Source organism: Equus quagga, chromosome 1 (genome assembly GCF_021613505.1).
Source record: "Equus quagga isolate Etosha38 chromosome 1, UCLA_HA_Equagga_1.0, whole genome shotgun sequence".
In the NCBI taxonomy this organism is placed as follows: Eukaryota; Metazoa; Chordata; class Mammalia; order Perissodactyla; family Equidae; genus Equus; species Equus quagga.
The window spans coordinates 137,028,616-137,049,764 of record NC_060267.1 but is presented as its reverse complement, the minus strand read 5'-3'; the positions used below and the strand labels follow the sequence as shown (position 1 = coordinate 137,049,764).

General features: G+C 43.5%; 1 protein-coding gene across 1 annotated transcript in view; it reads right to left on the bottom strand.

Moving 5' to 3' along the window:
- PRKAR2A (protein kinase cAMP-dependent type II regulatory subunit alpha) overlaps positions 1 to 17,177 on the bottom strand; it is a 120,548-nt gene extending 103,371 nt beyond the window's left edge. Inside the window, exon 1 of the mRNA XM_046669729.1 lies at positions 16,651 to 17,177. Coding sequence (XP_046525685.1) covers positions 16,651 to 16,903 — 253 coding nt within the window. The 5' untranslated portion in view covers positions 16,904 to 17,177. The remainder of the gene's footprint in view (positions 1 to 16,650) is intronic.
- Between the last annotated feature and the right edge of the window lie 3,972 nt (positions 17,178 to 21,149).

Genomic DNA, 21,149 nt, shown 5'->3' with positions numbered 1-21,149 from the left:
TGACCTTACACAACTTGACCTCTCCATTGCTTTCAACAAGACTGACCAACCAGTCCCTTCCTTAACTCCCATCTGTGTGTTCCCAAAGTGTACTCTGTGATATCGGTCTCCAAAATCAGCTCTCTGGTCATTTACTCACTCATTTACTCAACAAGAGCTTTTTAAGTATCCACTATGGGCCAGGCTGTATGCTAAGCACTGGAGACAAAACAAAGAACAAGACAGACAGCTCCTCATCCTCATGGAGATTCTGTTCTACTGAAAGAGAAAAAACAAAAAACAAATGAGAATTGTAGACACTAGAACTCTAATGTAACCATCTGGGGTGCTACTGGGAACCCCAACAACAAAGGGACCCACTCTAGTTAGAGCAATCTGCAAAAGCGTCTCTGAAGCTGAGGCCTAAAGGAAGAAGAGGAGCTAGCTGGTCACAGCCAGGAGAGAAAGATTCTGCAAGGGCCAACAACAATCACAGACTACTGAGGTAGAGAAACAGCCTGGCAAGTGTAGCAACAAGTTTAGCAGGCAAGGAAGGGTAGGGCTAAAGGAGAAGGTAGAGAGAAAAACAGGGACCAAACCTTGCAGGACTGTGTAGACCTCAGAAGACATGCTGATTTCATTTCACTTGCAATGAGGAAATTTAAACAGAAGAGTGATGTGATCTGATCTCCATTTTTAAAAAGTCTCTCTGGCTGCTGGGCAGAGAATGGACTGGAGAGGGCAAAGTGTCTAAGATAAGAAAATTCTGTGGTTGTCCAAGCAAAAGAGAAGAGTTAGGAGAGGGACAGAGAACAAGCAGACTGGATATGACACCTGTGGGGACTGGAATTGGCTACCCCAAGATATGTCTCTTTGGCATGACAATTATTTGAGGCTAGTTACTTTGCAGACAGAAAAGCAACTGAAAAGTAGAATTTACTTACCCTTTGTAAGAGATATTTACATTGTAAAGGAACTCTCCATCTGTAAAGTTATCTCCATCTCTGAACCAGGAAGGGAAGAAGACCTTCTCTCTAGAAACTCTTAATCAATGCCAAAGGCAAGGACTTAAATCTGCATTTTGTTTACTGTACTCGTGTGGTAATCTCCCATGATCGACTCCCCCTCCACCCCCAACATCCTCCTTTGTCTTTAGATATTTAAGTGGTGGTTTCGGCCATTTTGGCGAGTTGCTCAGTTTGCCTGACCCCTCCCATGTATACATGTTATAAAGCTTTGTTTAATTTTCTCTTGCTATTCTGTCTCATGTGAATTTAATTCGTTCTCCAGCCAGACGAACCCACATTAGGTAGAGGAAAAGTCTTCCTCCCTATACACCCAAAGCACAGCAACAAAAGAAAAAAATAGATACACTGAACTTTCTCAAAATTTAAAACTTGTATGCTTCAAGAATGTAAAAAGACAACTCAGAAAATGGAAGAAAATATTTTTAAATCACATATTGGGTAAGGAACTCATATCCAAAATATATGAAGAACTCTTACAACTCAACAACAAAAAGACAAATAACCCAATTAAAAAATTGACATAGGACCTGAATAATAGACATTTTCCAAAGAAGATATACAAATGGACAACAAGCACATGAAAAGATGTCAACATTATTAGTCATTAGGAAAACGGAAATCAAAACCGCAATAAGATACCACTTCACACCCACCAGGATGGCTATAATCAAAATGACAAGTGTGGACAAGGACATGGAGAAAGTGAGATCCAAGTACATTGGCAAGAGGGTAAAATGGCTGAGCCACTGTAGAAAACAGTTTGGCATCTCCTCAAAAAGTTAAACATAGAACTGCCATATGACTCCAGAATTCCACTCATAGCTATACACCCAAAAGAATTGAAAACAAGGTACTCAAACAAGTAAATGCACAAGTATGCTAATGGTAGCACTGTTCACAATAGCCAAAATGCTGAGACGGCCCAAATATCCACCAACTGATTAACAGATAAACAAATTGTGGTATATACATACAATGGAATAATATTCAGCAATAAAAGAGAATGAAGGACTGATACAAGCTACTATGTAGATGACCCTTGGAAACATCATGCTAAGTGAAAGAAGCCAGACACAAAACATCATATATTGTATGATTCCATTTATATAAAATATCCAGAATAGGGAAATCCATAGAGAGAGAATACAGACTGGTGGTTGTCAGGGGTGGGGGAGGGTAGGGGGAGGAAAGGGGAAGAAACTGCTTAATGGGTGAGGGGTTTTACTTTGGAGTGATGGAAATGTTTTAGAACTAGATAGACACAGTTGTACAACACTGTCAATATATTAAATGCCACTGACTTGTTCACTTTTTTTTTTAAGATTTTATTTTTCCTTTTTCTCCCCAAAGCCCCCCAGTACATAGTTGTGTATTTTTAGTTGTGGGTCCTTCTAGTTGTGGTATGTGGGATGCTGCCTCAGCTTGGCTTGATGAGCAGTGCCATGTCCGTGCCCAGGATTCCAACTGGCGAAACCCCAGGCAGCCGAAGCAGAGTGTGCCAACTTAACCACTCGGCCATGGGGCCAGCCCCTGAATTGCTCACTTTAAAATGGTGAACGTTAGGGCCGGCCTGGTGGTACAGCACTTAAGTTCTCACGTTCTGCTTCAGCAGCCTGGGGTTCAAGGGTTCGGATCCTGGGTGCAGACATGGCACTGCTTCGTAAGCCATGCTGTGGCAGGTGTCCCACATATAAAGTAGAAGATTGGGACAGATGTTAGCTCAGGGCCAGTATTCCTCAGCAAAACAAAAGAGGAGGATTGGTAGCAGATGTTAGCTCAGGGCTAATCTTCCTCAAAAAAAATAAAATAAAATAAAATGGTGAATTTCATGTTGTGTGAATTTCACTCCATAAATTATACTTTTTTAAAAGACAATAACAAGAATAAGAGAGGAGGCAGAGAAATTGCAACCCACCCATATTCCAGACAGGAATGTAAAGTTGTGCAGCCATTTTGGAAAACAGTCTAGCAGATTCTCAAAAAGTTAAACACAGAGTTATCAGCAATTCTACTCCTAGATATATATTCAAGAGTACTGAAAACACTGAGTACTCAAGTGCATTGAAAACAAAATTTTGTGTGACGTAATTTTAGGGATGTAATGTACCTCATAGTGATGTGGGGGTTCAGAATTGGCCACCTCAAAATGTGTTTGGCTTTTTTTTAAGATTTTATTTTTTCTTTTTTCTCTCCAAAGCCCCCCAGGACATAGTTGCGTATTTTTAGTTGTGGGTCCTTCTAGTTGTGGCATGTGGGATGCCGCCTCAGTATGGCTTGATGAGCAGTGCCATGTTCACACCCAGGATTCGAACCGGTGAAATCCGGGGCCACCGAAGTGGAGTGCAGGAACTTAACCACTTGGCCAGGCCACAGGGCCAGCCAACTTGATTATTTTTAAGAACAAAAGACTCTGAAAGAAACTTTGACCTTCCCCCAACTACCTAAAATAATTTAAGATAAAAGACCTGACCCCAGGACAGGCTATCACCATAGATAACTCTGGGAAGAGTAGACTGGGAAGATCCTTGCTAAGCCCACTCTTATCAAAGTTCTGTTTACCAAACATTTGCTTTTCCATTTCTATGTGAATTGCCTTCTTCTCCTTTGAAGTCTCAAACCACTACCCCAAACACCTTCCTTTGTCTTTAGCTGAAGATGATATTTAAGCTGGCACCTGGGCCATTTTGGTGAGTTGCTCAGTTTTCCTGAGTCCCTCCCATGTATACATGTTATACAGCTTTATTTGAGTTTCTCCCGTTATTCTGTCTTGTCAATTTAATTCGTAGCCCAGCCAGAAGGACCCAGAGGGTAGAGGATTTGTCTTTCCCCCCAACAGTGACTATAGTTAACAATACGGTATTGTATACCTGAAAGTTGTTAAGAGAGTAAGTCTTAAAAGTTCTCATTACAGGGCCAGCCAAGTGGTTAAGGCCATGGGCTCTGCTTCTGCAGCCCAGGGTTTCACCAGTTCAAATCACGGGCACAGACAAGGTACCGTTCATTAAGCCACGCTGAGGCAGCATCCCACATAGCACAACCAGAAGGACCTACAACTAGAATATACAACTATGTACTGGGGGGCTTTGAGGAGAAGAAGAAAGAAAAAAAAAAGATTGGCAACAGATGTTAGCTCAGGTGTTAATCTTTAAAAAAAACAAAAAAAAGTTCTCATCACAAGACAAAATATTTTAACTATGTGAGGTGATGGATGTTAACTAAACTTACTGTGGTAATCATTTCACAATATGTACATATATCAAATCATTATGTCATATACCTTAAACTAATACAATGTTATGTGTCGATTATACCTCAATAAAACTAGGGAAAAAACATGTTCACGCAAAATTTTGTACACAAATGTTCATAGTAACATTATTCATAATAGTCAAAAAGTAGAAACTACCCAAAATAGATCACTTGATGAATGGATATACAAAACGTGATATATCCATATAATGGACTAGTATTCAGCTGTAAAAGAGAATGAAGTACTGACATATGCTACAACACAGATGAACCTTGAAAACGTTATGCTAAGTAAAAGAAGCCAGGAGCAGAAGACCATATATTGTATGATTCCATGTATATGAAATGTCCAGAATAAGCAAATTCATACGGATAGAAAATAGACTGCTGGTTGCCAGGGGCTAGAGAGAGGAAAGGATAAGGAGTGACACTAATGGGTACAGGGCTTCTTTTTGGGGTAGTGAAAATGTTCTGGAATTAAACAGTGGTGATGGTTACACAACTGTGTAAATACCAAAAACCACTGAATTGTACACTTTAAAAAGGTGTATTTTATGTAAATTATTTCTCAATTACAAAAAAAGAAAGAAAAAAACAGAAAACATAGACTGGTCAAACACAGGGACTCAAAGCTAGTACGGGGAGTTAAATAATTGAAGGCAGTATTTCATAACAAAACTTGCAAAAGGATGGATGTGAAGGATGAGGGGAAAAGAAGAGTCAAAGACTACTCTCATCCCCATCACAACATAAGTCTTATTAAATTGTGACATTTTCCTATACTCCTTTTTCTTTTGTGAGGAACACTGGCCCTGAGCTAACATCTGTTGCCAATCTTGCTCATTTTTTATGTGGGATGCCACCATAGCATGGCTTGACAAGCAGTGCTAGGTCTGCACCCAGGATCCGAACCTGCCAACCCCAGGCTGCTGAAGTGGGCATGTGAACTTAACTACTACACCACCAGGCCGGACCCCGTTTTCCCATACTTTTTAAGCCCAAAATGTCAGAGGTCCCCAGGATCATGTCACAGTTTTATTCCCTTCAACCTGGATAACCTCATCCACTCCCACACCACACTGATGGCTCCCCACACCTCTTCCCAGCCTTGACCTGTGCCCCAGCTCCAGGCCTGTGGTTCCCATGGCCTGCTGGTTATCTCCGCCTGGAAATTCTGCAAGCCCATCAAATTCATGCAGTAGCTTCACTTCTGTCTTCCTATTAATTAAGAAAAGAAAGGGAAAGAAAGGAGGGAGGAAAGGAAGAAAGGAAGGGAGGGAGGAAGGAAGGAAGATTAATTTTTTTAATTTCCCAGTGTGAGATTCTGATATAATAAGATAATAAGAAATATATATTTGGTCTTCAGCCAGGTTCCTGGCACAGAGCTCCTAAAACCCTTGGAATTTCCTGAGGGATAGGGCTGAGAGGAGTGTCTTTTGTTACTCATGATAAGCTCCTTTCAAACAGACCTGAGTTTATGTTAATGAGGTGACACTTGAAGGATGGGGGCTGGTTACCAAAGGAACCAACCATATAATTAGAGAGTTGGAACTTTCAGCCTCACTGCTTGACCTCCAGAGAGAGGAGAAGGGCTGAGGATTGAGTTCATCACCAATAACCAACGATTTAATCAATCACGACTACATAATGCAACCTCCATAAAAACCCTGAATGAAGGCATTCTGAGAGCTTCCAGGTTGGTGAACACATTGAGATGCTGGGAGGGTGGAATGCTTGAGGACAGCATGGAAGCTCTGTGCCCCTTCCCATAGACCCTACCCTACGCATCTCTTCCATTTGGCTATTGCTGATTTGTATCATTTATAAGAAACCGGTAATAGTATGTAAAGTACTTTCCTTAGTTTTGTGAGCCATTCTAGCAAATTATCAAACTCGAGGAGGAAGCTGTGGAAACTCCCAATTCATAGCTGGCCAGTGAGAAGTACAGGAGGCCTGGAATTTAGATAAGCATCTGAAGTAGGAGGCAGTCTTGTGGGACTGAGCCCTTAACCTGGGCTATGCGCTAACTCCAGTTAGTTAGTGTCAGAAGTGTCCTGAGTACCCAGGAAGCCTGGATTTGCGATTAGCATCTGAAGTAAGACACAGACAAAAATGAAAAAAAGCTTTATTCATTCTTCAAGGAAGATGCAGTCACAGCTGCAGTGGAGTTCAAGTCTGGTCAGCAGGGTCCTGGTTCTGACTTACTGTTTGCTCATTCCCAAGGAACAAATCAGTCAGGAAGCTGCACTGCAGCCATAGCTTTTAAAGATACAGGAAAATCGCCCATGGAACCAGAGGTGGCAATTCAGTAAACAAGAATTACCCTAACCAGCTACAAGGTAAAATCACTGGAGAAGGCATATGCTGACTTGATCAGAGTAGTAAAGGAAAAGAACCTCAAAGTGAAAGGACCAGTTCAGATCCCCACAAAGACTAGAGAAAAACTTCTTGTGAAGGTACCAAGACTCAAGATCTTTTTCAGATGAGGATCCACAAGCAACACACTGACTTACACGGTCCTTCTGAGATTGTTACTTCCATCAGTATTGAGCCAGAAATAGAAGCTGAAATCATCATTGAAGATGCTTAATTATTTTAATAAATTATCAGTTGTTAAAAAAAAGCTGTATGCATAAAAAAGTTCATACCAGCAAATATTTGAAGGCAACCTAAATGGAGAATAATCAAGTAGAGTATAATATATTCACTTGATTTACAATATGCAGTTAAAAAAAACCATTATAACAACAAAATACCAGCAAATAAATCCAGCAGCATATTAAAAGGATTATACCTGGGGCCGGCCCAGTGGCGAAGTGGTTAAGTGCGCACGTTTCGCTTCGGCGGCCCAGGGTTCACCTGTTTGGATTGCGGGTGCAGACATGGCACCACTTGGCAAGCCATGTGTGGTAGGCGTCCCACATATAAAGTAGAGAAAGATGGGCATGGATGTTAGCTCAGAGCCAGTCTTCCTCAGCAAAAAGAGGAGGATTGGCAGCAGATGTTAGCTCAAGGCTAACCTTCCTCAAAAAAAAAAAAAAAAAGATTATACCTTACACTACAACCAAGTGGAATTTACCCCAGGAATGCAAGAGTGGTTCAACATAAAAAAAAAAAAATCAACCAATGTAATGAACCACATTAAAAGAATGAAGGGAAAAAAGTCACATGATCATCTCAATTGATGCAAAAAAAGCATTTGACAAAATCCAACACCCTTTCATGATAAAAACACTCAACAAACTAGGAATTAAAGGGAATTTCCTCAACATGGTAAGGAGCGTTTACAAAAACCTACAACTAACATCATACTCAATGGTAAAAGATTGAAAACTTTCCCTCAAGACCAGGATGCCTGCTTTAGTCAGCTCTATTCAGCATAGTATGGGAAATCCTAGCCAAAGCAATTAGGTGAGAAAAATAAAAGGCATTCAAATTGAAAAGGAACAAATAAAACTATTCGCAGATTACATGAGCTCATACATAGCAAATCATAAAGAATCTACAAAAAAAAAACTATTAGAGCTAATAAACAAATTCAGCAAGGTTGCTGGGTAAAAGATCAACACACAAAAATCAGTTGTAGTTGTATATAGTCACAATCAACAATCTGAAGATGAAATTCAAGAAAACAGGCTTTGTTGTAGAAATGGAAAAGCTAACCCAAAAATTCATATGGAATTGCAAGGAGTCCCAAAAGCCCAAAACAATCTTGAAAAAAAAGAACAAAATAGTGGTGATGGATGCACAAAATAATGAATGTACTTAATGCCCCTGAACTGTATACTTTAAACTGGTAAAATAGTAAATTTTATTTATATTATACTACAATAAAAAATTCATTATGATAACTATGTAGAGAAATTTTTAAATGCTTACAGGCTTTTCTTGTGAAACATAAAGAACAAGGCAAGAAAAAAATGAAAGGCAATTCAAGCATGAAATAATATGAAGAGTGCGGTCGGCTCCGTGGCTGAGTGGTTAAGTTCTCGCGCTCCGCTGCGGCGGCCCAGGGTTCAGATCCTGGGCGCCGACATGGCACCGCTCGTCAGGCCACATTGAGGCGGCGTCCCACATCCCACAACTAGAGGGACGTGCAACTAAGATATACAACTTTGTACAGGGGGGGTTTGGGGAGATAAAGCAGGAAAAAAAAAAAAAGATTAGCAACAGTTGTTAGCCCAGGTGCCAATCTTTGGGAAAAAAAAAAAAAGAAATAATATGAAAAATATGATAGCATTAACTCCAGCCTAGAGTCAAATCCTGCTTATTATATGATCCTGGATAATCTCTAGTCCTCAATTTCCTTATCTGTAAAATGGAGATAATTACAATTCATACCTTAAAGGACTGGGAGGATACAATGAGATAATGCAAATAAACTGTTGAACACTGAGATCAGTACAGAATAAAGGCTTAATAAATGCTAGCCGCCCTTATTGCAGAACTGTATTTATGGTTACAATTGTGTAAAATGTATGCCTGTGATGTGAAGAAACTGGTCTTCTCCAGTTGAAATTTCCTGATCTAGTTGATGGGATACACAAGGTGTCCACTTCACAAACAATCAAGTTGCACATTTACAATTTGCACACATTTTTGCATGTATATTACTTCAAAAAAAGTTTACTTAACTGAAAAATAAAGGTGATTGCACAACATTGTAAATGTACTTAATGCTACTGAGTTGTATATTTAAAAATGGTTAAGGGGCTGGCCCAGTGGCCAAGTGGTTAAGTCCGAGAGCTCTGCTTTGGCGGCCCTGGGTTTCATAGGTTGGAATCCGGGGCGCGGACATGGCACTGCTCATCGAGCCATGCTGGCGTGGCGTCCCACATGCCACAATGAAAAGGACCCACAACTAACAGTACACAACTATGTACCCAGGGGCTTTGGGAGAAAAAGGAAAAAAATAAAATCTTTATTGAAAAAAAAAGGTTAAAATAGCAAATTTTATATTATGTATATTTTACCACAAAAAAAGAAAGAAAGGTGTAGAGAATGAATGAGGCGGAGGAGAGATGAGTGGGAGACCAACAGATGCTCATCCACATCTAGCTAAGAAGCAATAAAAGCCAAACTCAAGGCAGGGACAGTGAGGAAGAAAAAGATAGGAGGTGCCGGCCCAGTGGAGTAGTGGTTAAGTTCGCACACTCTGCTTCAGTAGCCAGGGTTTACTGGGTTCAGATCCCAAGTGTGGACCTACAACACTGCTCATCAAGCCATGCTGTGGCGATGTACCACATGCAAAATAGAGGATGATTGGCACAGACATTAGCTCAGCAACAATCTTCCTCAAGCAAAGAGGAAGATTGGAGCAACAGATGTTATCTCAGTGACAATCTTCCCCACCAAAAAAAAAAGGCCAGAGATTAAAATGAGAGAAAGAAAGAGACTGATTGAATCCTAGGCTTCCTGCTTAAGGAATTAGAGAAAACAGAGCAGTATGACAGGTAAGCTAATGACATTGGTTTTAGGCATTATGAGTTCTTGAGATGAATGAGAGATGACCAGCTGGCAAGATGAGCATAAATAGGTGTGTCTCAGCAGAGAAAGTTCTGAACTGTAGTTTTGATTTTGAAGGTTCAGAGCAGTAAAAAATGCTCAGGAAGAGAGTTGCTCACTGAGGGAGAAAAGGTAACAAATTAATTCTGGGAATCATCAACCAGCAAGTAATGGGCAGAGAGGAGGCCAAGCAGTGGATGGAGAGCCAGAGGAAGGAAGACACAGATGCCAAGGAGGGAGAGCATTTCAAAAGGGGGTATTCAACAGTGTCAAAATCCTGCTGAGAGATCCAGATACATGAACCGCAGGAACACTATTATTAACCAATTCCCAAAAAGGTCCTGCTGATGCAGTTTGGACAAACTTCTATGCTTTGTAGTATACTGAGGAAAAATCCTAAAGAATCCACTAAAAAATTACTAGAACTAATAAATAAATTCATGGGGCCGGCCTGGTGGCACAGCGGTTAAGTTTGCACGTTCTGCTTTGGCAGCCCGGGGTTTGCGGGTTCGGATCCCAGGTGTGGACCTGTGCACCATTTATTAAGCCACGCTCTGGCAGGCATCCCACATATAAAGTAGAGGAATTGGGTACAGTTGCTAGCTCACGGCCAGTCTTCCTCAGCATAAAGAGGGAGGATTGGCGACAGATGTTAGCTCAGGGAGGGAGGGAGGGAGGAAGGAAGGAAGGAAGGCAGGCAGGCAGGCAGAAAGAAAGAAAGAAAAAGAAAGAAAGAAATTCAGCAAAGTTGCAAGATACAAGAGCAATATAAAAAAATTTAACTATATTTCTACACATTTGCAATGAGCAATCTGAAAATGAAATTAAGAAAACAATTCTGTTTACAATAGTATCAAAAGGAATACATTACTTGGAAATAAATTTAACAAAAGAAGTGCAAAACCTATACTCTGAAAACTGTAAAACATTGTTGATTTTCAATTTAGAAATTAATGAAGATCTATATAAATGGAAAGACATTCCATATTCATAGATCAGAAGACAATATTGTTAAGATGGCAATACTCTTCAAATTAATCTACAAATTAAATGCAATCCCTAGCAAAATCCCAGTTGGCTTCTTTGCAGAAACTGACAAGCTAATTCTAAAATTTATATGGAAATTCAGGGGACCCAAAATAGACAAAACAATTTTGAAAAAGAACAAAGTTGAAGAACTCACATTTCCTGATTCCAAAACTACTACAGATCTACAGTAATCAAGACACTGGCATAGGGGCCGGCCCAGTGGCACAGCGGTTAAGTGCGCACGTTTCGCTTCAGCAGCCCTGAGTTCGCCGGTTTGGATGCCAGGTGTGGACATGGCACCACTTGGCAAGTCATGCTGTGGCAGGCATCCCACATAAAAAGTAGAGGAAGATGGGCACGGATGTTAGCTCAGGGCCAGTCTTCCTCAGCAAAAAAAGAGGAGTATTGGCAGCAATTAGCTCAGAGCTAATCTTCCTCAAAAAAAAAACGACAGTGGCATAGACACAGATATATAGGTCAATCAAACAGAATTGAGAGTTAGGAGGCTGGCCCAGTAGCATAGTGGTTAAGTTCACACATTCCACTTCAGCGGCCCAGGGCTTGTGGGTTCGGATCCCAGGCGAAGACCTACACACCGCTTATCAAGCCATGCTGTGGCAGCATCCCACATACAAAATAGAGGAAGACGGGCACAGCTGTTAGCTCAGGAACAATCTTCCTCAAGCAAAAAGGAAGATGGATGGAGGCAATGGATGTTGGCTCACGGTGAATCTTCCTCACCAAAACAAAAGGAATTGAGAGTTAGGAACAGACTCACATTTACAGTCAATTGATTTTCAACAGGAGTACCAAGACAATTAAATGGGGAAAGAATAGTCTTTTCTTTTCTTTCTTTTTTTATCCCCTGCTTTTTCACCCCAAGTCCCCCCAGTACATAGTTGTATATTCTAGTTGTGGCTCCTTCTAGTTGTGGCATGTGAGACACCACCTCAACATGGCCTAATGAGCAGTACCATGTCCGCGCCCAGGATCTGAACGGGTGAAACCCTGGGCCGCTGAAGCAGAGTGTGCAAACCCAACCAGGTGGCCATGGGGCTGGCCCCAAGAATAGTCTATTCAATAAGTGGTGCTGGAACAAGTGGATAGCCACAACCAAAAGATGAAGTACCTCACATCTTATATAGATCTATAGATATATCTATATACATATAAAATAACTCAAAATGTACCAATGACCTAAATGTAAGAGCTAAAACTATAAACCTCTTAGAAGAAAATACAGAGGTTACTCTTCAGGACTTTGGATTTGGCAATGATTTCTTAAATATGACACCTAATGCACAAACAGCAAAAGAAAATGATACATTGGACTTCATCAAAATTAAAAATTATTATGCTTCAAAAGACAATATCAAAAAAGTGAAAAGAAAACTCACTGAATGAGAGAAAATATTTGTAAATCATCTATCTGATAAAGGACTTGTTTAGAATATATTAAAAACTCCTAAAAGACAATAATAAAAAGACAACCCAATTAAAAAATGGACAAAGGACTTGAATAGACATAAGAAGATACACAAATGACCAACACAAACACATGAAAAGATGCTCAACATCATTAGAGAGCTACAAAGCAAAAGTACAATGAGGTACTAATTCTCACCCACTGGTTTGGCTTTAGTAAAAAAGATAATAAATGTTGATGAGGATGTGGAGGAATTAGAACCCTCAATACACTGCAGGTTAGAATGTAATGGTGCAGCCACTTTTGGAAAACAGTCTGGCAGTTCCTCAAAAGGTTAAACACTGAGTTATTATATAGCCCAACTATTCTACTCCTAGGTATACACCAAACACAAATGAAAACATACATCCACATGAATGTTCATAGCATCATTATTCATAATAAGTCAAAAAGTAGAAACAACCTAAACATCCATTAACTGAAGAATGGATAAACAAAATGTGGTATATCCATACAATGGGATAGTATTCAGCAACAAAAAAGAATGAAGTACTGGGGCCACCCCATGACGGAGTGGTTAAAGTTCCGTGTGCTCTGCTTTGGCAGCCTGGGTTCACCAGTTTGGATCCCGGGCACAAACATACTCCACTCATCAGCCATGCTGTGGAGGCATCCCACATACAAAATAGAGGAAGACTGGCACAGATGTTAGCTCAGGGCTAATCTTCCTCAAGTAAAAAAAGAGGAAGATTGGCAACAGATGTTAGCCCAGGGTGAAGCTTCCTCACACACACAAAAAAAGAATACTACAACACTGACGAACTTTGAAAACATTGTGCTAGGTGAAAGAAACAGGAGCAAAAGACTATATATTGTATGATTCTATTTATATGAAATGTCCAGGACAGGTAAATCTATGCAGACAAAGTAGATTAGTGGTTGTCTAGGGCTGAAGGGAATGGGGGTGTTGGCAGATGACAGCTAAGTGGACGGCTAAGGGTATGGGGTTTCTCTTTGGGGTGATGAAAATGTTCTAAAATGGACTGTGGCGATGATTGCACATATCTGTGAATATACTAAAATCACTGAATTATACACTTTAAATGGGTGAATGACATGAATTATATCTCCTTAAAGCTGTTACCAAAAAAAAAAAAGTTAGAAGACCCACAAGCATAAACGTTTTATGGTAATTACAGAAGTGAATCAAGTGTGAATGACAATTTATTGTTCTTACGACGACGTGGTTAGAGTGATTTATTAAGTCTGAACTCTTCAGACTTTCCCAAGAGTTATTAATTACAGTACTTCATACGTGGTGTGCTGTTTGATATCCCAACTGTTATTAAAACAACCAACAACAGCTAATAAGTTTTTTTTTTTAAAGATTTTATTTTTTCCTTTTTCTCCCCAAAGCCCCCCGGTACATAGTTGTATATTCTTCGTTGTGAGTCCTTCTAGTTGCGGCATGTGGGACGCTGCTTCAGCGTGGTTTGATGAGCAGTGCCACATCCGCGCCCAGGATTCGAACAAACGAAACAGTGGGCCGCCTGCAGTGGAGCGCGTGAACTTAACCACTCGGCCACAGGGCCAGCCCCACAGCTAAGTTTTTTGAGTGTTTCCAATAACACACAATTTTATAAACTGAACTGATGGTTAGCCATACAGGACCTTACTAAGCAAAGTCTCCTTGCTATATACAGTTCTAACACTACATACCCTATTTCTAATTTTAGGTTCTGTGTGCTTGTTATCCTAACGTTCCTAATCACTGGATATGCAACGTATTTCTTTTCTTGTCTTTCTTTAAATTGTGGTAAAATAAATATAACATAAAATTTACCATTTTAACCATTTAAATATACGATTCACAGCATTAAGTACATTCACAGTGTTGTGCAACCATCACTCCTATCCAATTTCAGAACTTTTTCATCATCCCAAACAGAAACTCTGCACCCATTAAACAATAACTCCCCATTACTTGCTCCCCCCAGCCACTGGCAACCTCTAGTCTACTTTCTTTTTTTCTTTCTTCTTTTTTTTTTGAGGAAGACTAGCCCTGAGTTAACTACTGCCAGTCCTCCTCTTTTTGCCGAGGAAGCCTGGCCCTGAGCTAACATCCGTGCCCATCTTCCTCTAATTTATATGTGGGATGCCTACCACAGCATGGTGTGCCAAGCAGTGCCACATCTGCACCCGGGATCCGAACCGGCGAACGCCGGGCTGCTGAGAAGCGGAACCTGCGAACTTAACCACTGCGCCACCGGGCCGGCCCCTCTAGTCCACTTTCTACCTCTATGAATTTACCTATTCTAGGAAACTCATATAAGTGGAATCACACAGTATTTTGTCCTTTTGTATCTAGCATATTGCACTAGCATAATGTTTTCAATGTTCATCCATGTTGTAGCATCTATCAGAATTTCATTCCTTTTAAAGGATTAACAGTATTCCATTGTATGTATATACTACAGTTCATTTATCCATTCATTTGTTGATGGAATATTTGGATTGTTTCTACCTTTTGACTATTGTGAATAATGCTGCAATGAATACTGGCATACAAGCGTCTGTTCGACTCCCTGCTTTCAATTCCTTTGGGTATATACATAGGAGTGGAATTGCTAGATCATATCGTAATTCTATGTTTAACTTTTTGAGGAATCGCCAAACTTTTTTCCACAGCAGTCAAACCATTTTACATTTCCATCAGCAATAAGCAAGGATTCCAACCTCTCTACATCCTCACCAACACTCGCTATTTTGTTTTTTCCATAATAGCTGTCCTCATGGGTGAAGTGGTATCTTATTGTGTGCAATGTATTTTTAGTCTATTATCTGTAAATAGAAGTTCACCTTGTGTTAATTTCTATAATTATACGTAGCACAGCCACTTAAGAGATACAAACAAAAAATATTTAAATACCAATAAAATAAAGCACAGAGTTACAAAGATAAAAGTCAACTCAACTTTGAAAAAGATGACAAAGAAAGAAGACAACACAAACTTGTAAACTCTGTTTTACTTATTTGGGACTAATTTCTAAGATACTGTTTTGTGTAAATAAAAATTGTTGCAAAACAGGTTACAGCTTTGTGATTTACAAATATCACAGTGAAACAAATGTAGGAGTCGTTCCTGAAATAAAGCTTTCAAAAACATATTTATCCCTGGGGGATTGTTGTCACTGTCCCCATTTTAAAAATAAGTAAACCTGAAATCAAACGAGTTTTGACAATTTGTCTTAGACAATAAAGCAAATCTGTAGCAGAGATTTGGAAAATAACAATTTCTGATTTCCATGTTTAAGATGAAAAACCCATAATTTAACTTGCAATATGTCAAGGGAAACATGAAAGAGCAATTTCTACTCCTAGCATGAATAAATTTAGGGAAGTTGTCCAGAACACTGAAGCTTACAACCTCCAACAGCAATGACCAACAATTAACTCCTTGCTAGTGTGACCTGAGTGGATTCAACTCAGAACTAGGTTTTTCCCAGTATGATCTAATAAGACTAAGTCTCTAACTTTGTCTCTCAAAAGTTTTTATGGTTTTGTTAAATTTTGGCCGTTCAAAAGCAGGATAATTCTGTTTTAAATTGAGAAAGTCTATGAAGCAACGAAGGAAAATGGAATTGGTTTTTGACAACCTTGCTTAAATCAGATGTATAAAGTGTTCGTTGTCTTCTTTCCTGCACCTCATATGCTAAACAAGACAGTTGTTTGCCCTCACCAAATCTGATCCAATCGTTTTAGCCAAATTTACATATATATTCCCAAGGTCTATATTTTAACAAATGCATACTCAAGCATGCAGGGGTGAAGTGACTACTAGGATTTGCTTTAAATACTTCAACAAAGAAAAAGAAGTATAGATGAAACATTTGTGACAGATATTTAAACTGTTGAATACAGATTCATTTCACTTTTTCTCTGTTTGCCTACGCTGAAAGTTTTACAGAGTAACCGTTCACGAAATGAATTACTTCCAAACAAAGTTACCGCCCTGGTTACTAAATACGAGTGAGTGGATGTGAATGTTCCTGTCTTCGGAACGAAACGGGGCGAAGGGTCCCAAGCCGAGGCGAGGGCTCCTCCGGCGAAGCCGACGGGGCTGCGCGCCTCTCGGGCCCCGCCAGCACGCGGGCCGAAAGCGCGCACGTTTCCGTCCACACGGAATCTGACAACTCACTCCGCACGCTCGAGGGCTCGGCGGACCGCGGAGCCGCTCACGCCGGCGGCTCGGGGAGCCCAGACAAACTCCGCTCGAGAGCTCCAATGTCCCGGCCCAGAGTCGTCGGCTCGGCAGCCGCCGCGACGCCTGCTCACCGCCACCCCGCCTCCTCTAGACTTCCAAAGACCCCCTGCACCGCTCCCTCCGTCCCGCCCCCCAACCCCCCGCGAACCTCGGCCCAGCCCGCCGCCTACCGTCCAAGTCCTCGTCGTCCTCCGACTCGCTGTCCCCGTTCGCGTCGGCGACAAGGCCAGAGCCGGGCTCTAGATCCTGGGAGCCGGAAGGAGGGGCGGCGGGCGGGATGGACGCTGGGGAGCGGGCCTCGCGCAGGCGGGTGAAGTAGTCCACCGCGAAGTCGACGAGGTCGGACGGCTGCTGCCTCAGCACCTCCACGGTGTAGCCCTGCAGCAGCTCCGTGAGCCCCGGCGGGATCTGGATGTGGCTCATGCTGGCGGCGGCCGCGCGGAGAGGCGGGTCCCGGCCGCCGGCGGCCACTGCCTCCGCCCTCCCTCACGCCGGCCTCTCCCCCGGCGCCCGCGAGGTCTCCTCACACGCGACCCTGGTCGGTCCTTCCTCGCGCCGCGCCGCCCTTTGGCCGGGTGTGCGTTTCTGGGCCGCACGACCCTACGCTACTACGGCCGGCCTGGTGCCGCGGCCGCTGTCACTGGGCAGCCGCCACCGCCGCCGGGACCGACGAGCGGGCAAGCGGGACGGGCGGGGCAAGAGCCCGGGTTGTGACGCACGCGGCCGCGAGCGTGCGCGCCCCCGCCGAGCGCCGGTCTCAGTGCGCGTGCGCCGCTGGGGCGCTCGCCGGCCCTAGCAGTCCCGGGTTGAGACGCCGAAGGGATTCTTAGGAATGAAGTAACGAGTGATCTACCTGCTAAGCAGGGTCGTTAGTGCTTCTCACTAGTCATGAAGACTTTTCATTTATTCTTTCAACACTAAGAGCTTCCTGTTTGCCAGCATTTACTAGGCGCCAGTAACACAGCCGAGAGCCAGACACAAGAACACACAATACCACCGCAGTGTGGTTCTGGTTGTGGAGGAGAGCAAGAGGGCCCACTTTAGGGGGTGACATTCAAGCTGACTCTGAGGCCTGGGCAGGATCTGACCACAGGAGGATCTGGAGGAAAGCCATCTGAACATAGAGGACAGCAAGAGCAAAGGCCTGGTAGAGTCAGGACCACATCAGCTGCTGGGTGGAATGGTGGAATGACCATTGGATCCTCAGAAGTCTGGCAGGAGGTCTGACAGACGTCAAACCGGGAAGGCATTGTGGGTAGTAGGAGTTTCAATGAGAAAGTAATTTGGGAGCCACAGACAGAGAAATAAGCCTAGCAGAGCTTCCTAGGCGAAATATGTGCCTTCAGAAAAGGGACTAAGGTCCAGAACAGGAAGGACCTGTGTACCTATGCCTCCTCTTAAGCATTCCCACCAAGATTCCCAAGACCAGGTCTGCACACCTCTTTTCTCCCCACATTCACCCTGGGCCCAGGGCCAGCACTGCGTGATGGTGTTGAGCAGACCACAAGACACTATTCTTTTGCCCCTGGGGAGGGAGCACAGGCAAACTGGAAAGGCCAGGCTATTTCCCAGGTTGCCCCCCTCACCCACACCAGATTGGAAGGGAATGGAAAAAGGTAGAGAACTTCCTGGGATGTGCATGTCACAGCCTAGGTGCTGACTAAAGGCCCAGTGGGTATAGGCAGAGTCCTCCCTCACCTTGCCAGGCCCAGTCAGAAAGTGACTAGCTGTAGGCTTGGGAACCTGAAAGGCATTTGGGATAGTTAAGCTCCATCTGGTAATTACTCAGTATTAATTAAAATCCTCACTAGGCCCTCTCATACTGGGTTGGCACACACCCAGGAGTTCAGTGCTGCTGGGAACTCAGCTCACAGAAGCAAAAGCACCTGGATCCCTGCTGGTGCTGAAGCCACCTAGGCTCTAGGCCAGACAGGCCTGTGATTCCAAACAGCAGTGTCTCCCTGGACAAGTTCCTTGACCCCTGGGAGGAACCTTGGACCATCAACTTTGTGAGGGGTGGAGTAGCGTCCAACTTGTTCCCTGCTGGATCCTTATTGCACACTCTTAGAGAAGATTTACTGAATGAATGAATGTTAAATTTCCACACAGCAAGCAGAACCAATGAAATTGGTCTCCTAACCTCACAGTTGCAGAACTAGGATCTGTTGCTTCAAAGCTGTGCTTCTGATCTCAGAATATGAAGACTTCACTAAGGACAGACAGTGAAGGGCTAGAGGGGCAGGGTTCCTCAACTCTTCTCTGTTTTTGTTTGTTTGTTTGTTTTTTTTTTTTTTTGAGGAAGATTAGCCCTGAGCTAACTACTGCCAATCCTCCTCTTTTTGCTGAGGAAGACTGGCCCTGAGCTAACATCCATGCCCATCTTCCTCTACTTTATATGTGGGACGCCTACCACAGCATGGCTTTTGCCAAGCAATGCCATGTCTGCACCCCGGATCTGAACCGGCGAACGCCAGGCCCCAAGAAGCGGACCGTGCAAACTTAACCGCTGCAGCACCGGGCCAGCCTGTCTTCTCTGCTTTTGAGTATAGTGACCCTTCCAAGTTTTCCAGGACTCAGCCTATACCCAGGAATCCTGGGTGTGATTCCCACTGCACCACCACAACTGGGGATCTGCCCCTCTTCAAACAATCCAACAACCAACCCTTTGGAAAGGCGAATTCAAAACTCCACTCCCGAGTTTGCCCATCTGTCAGGTTTTATATGTTTTAAAGAACAGGCAACCTGTACAGTTAGGACTCCAACCTCAATTACAACATAGGGTAGAGGGAGGCTACTCCAGGGCTGATGACAGAGCTGGGTGTGGGTGGGTTCTCCTAGTTGCTCCAAGGAACCCCCATCAGCCTCTGCCAGAAGCAGGCTGGTCTGCCTGGCTTGTTCTCAGATGCCCCATAGCTTAGCCATCCATCCATCCAACAACCATGGCATTCAAAGGCGTCTTTGGACCTGGAGGGAATGAGGGCCACAGAAAGCAGGAACCCCATAGCTGTTCCTCACCTGTATCCACAGACCAGCCACAGAGTAAGGATGGACAGCCAGCCCCAGGTCAAACTTGGCTACCCTCCCTTAGTACCTGGTCCCCAGAGCAAAGATCCATCTTTATCCCTTCTGGGAAACCCTTCAGTAGCAGGTGGAGTCCCAAAGGCCTTCATGAATGCCAAGTTGAGCTGGCCAAAGAAGAGGGCCCAGAGCAACAGAGAATACCAGGGGTTGGAGTCCTGCAACTTCTACCATTACCCTCCTAGGACTGCCTTCACTCAAGTCTATCCAGCTGCACAGCTGAAGATTCCTGTGGCAACCAAAACCACAGGGAGCCAGTACCTAGGAAACAGCTGCCAATAGCAAGTGATGGTGGATGGAAAAGGCTAAGAGCAGAGACCCTCAAAAGCAAGAGAAATATAGAGGCTGTGATAGAGAAGAAGAGGTCCCAGAGCACTCATGGGCGCTCAACTCCAACCCAGTCCTACTGACTACCCAGCAGGCAGTTAACATCTTGCACAGACTGCCGCATCACCAACCACAGGCAGACATGGACACAATGGGGCCAATTCTCAGAGATGTTTACAACTATGGATGCAGGGTAACACACATGGGGCACATGTTTAGCCAAACAGCAGTGGATCTGATGAAAATGAACATGGGTAGGGTACCAACTACTGTTTCCAATGAAACAGTGGATTTCATGTACTCTTAACAGGTTTATTATTTAAAAGGTTTTTTTCCTCTCTTTCCTTGAAGAAAGGAGATGCCCAACTTCCCCATACTCCTCTGGAGGCCAGCTCTTGGCCCAGACCCCTCAGTTTTACACACCTTCTGCCCTCTGATGCCCTCTGCCTACTGGAGGGACTCAGCCCCAGTAGGAACACCTCTCTCTCCTCTGCCCAAAGAGACTGTTTCTCTAAGCCACTCCAGTCCCCCACTTATCTCCTGAGACCTGTTGGTCACCTAACCACCTCTGTATGCCAGGCCTCATGGTCCAGTCCCCCCAGCTCATTTAGTATCTACCACCATCAGTTGCTGTTGTGCCTGAGAAGTATTCTTGAGCCTCTAGTGGGCAGGAGGGATTGGAGAAGTGGGCTATGATTTCTCTGCCCTCACTCAAGCTATTCTTCAGCTTCCAGAATGCCTCCCCCATGAGGCTACTGCTTTTGGTCCAAGGAGTCTGGTCTATTTTAACAAGCATCCATACTCCAGGGAGTTAATTCCCAGGCCACCTGTTTCTGCACCTGAAAGCTACCCCTTTCCCCAGGACATTGTGTCCCGAGAACGTGTCAGTCTCTGCAGTAGACTCAGGGTCTGCCTCTGAGATACTTTAGCGCAAGGATAGAGCCTGGGAAGCAAGGGAGAGCCTGGCTGGAGAGCCACAGGCCTGCATGCCTACCAGAGAAAGCAGAAAAGGGAGCCCTCAGGGAGCACCTGGCCCTGGGGCCTTCCCAGGGCCTGTTGGGACTGTGTATGCCACTCCTGGCCTAACTCACAGGCCAGTTTCCTGGGCTTCAATCCTGTGGTACAGACAGGCTTCTTGGAGCTTGAGTCAAGCAGCCCCAGGACAGCCTCTGACAGCATCACAAGCCTTTCTTTCAGACACCACTCTATTACCAACTTGCCAATGATTTTGGTAGATCAGTTTGCCCTGTCTGAGCCTTGGTTT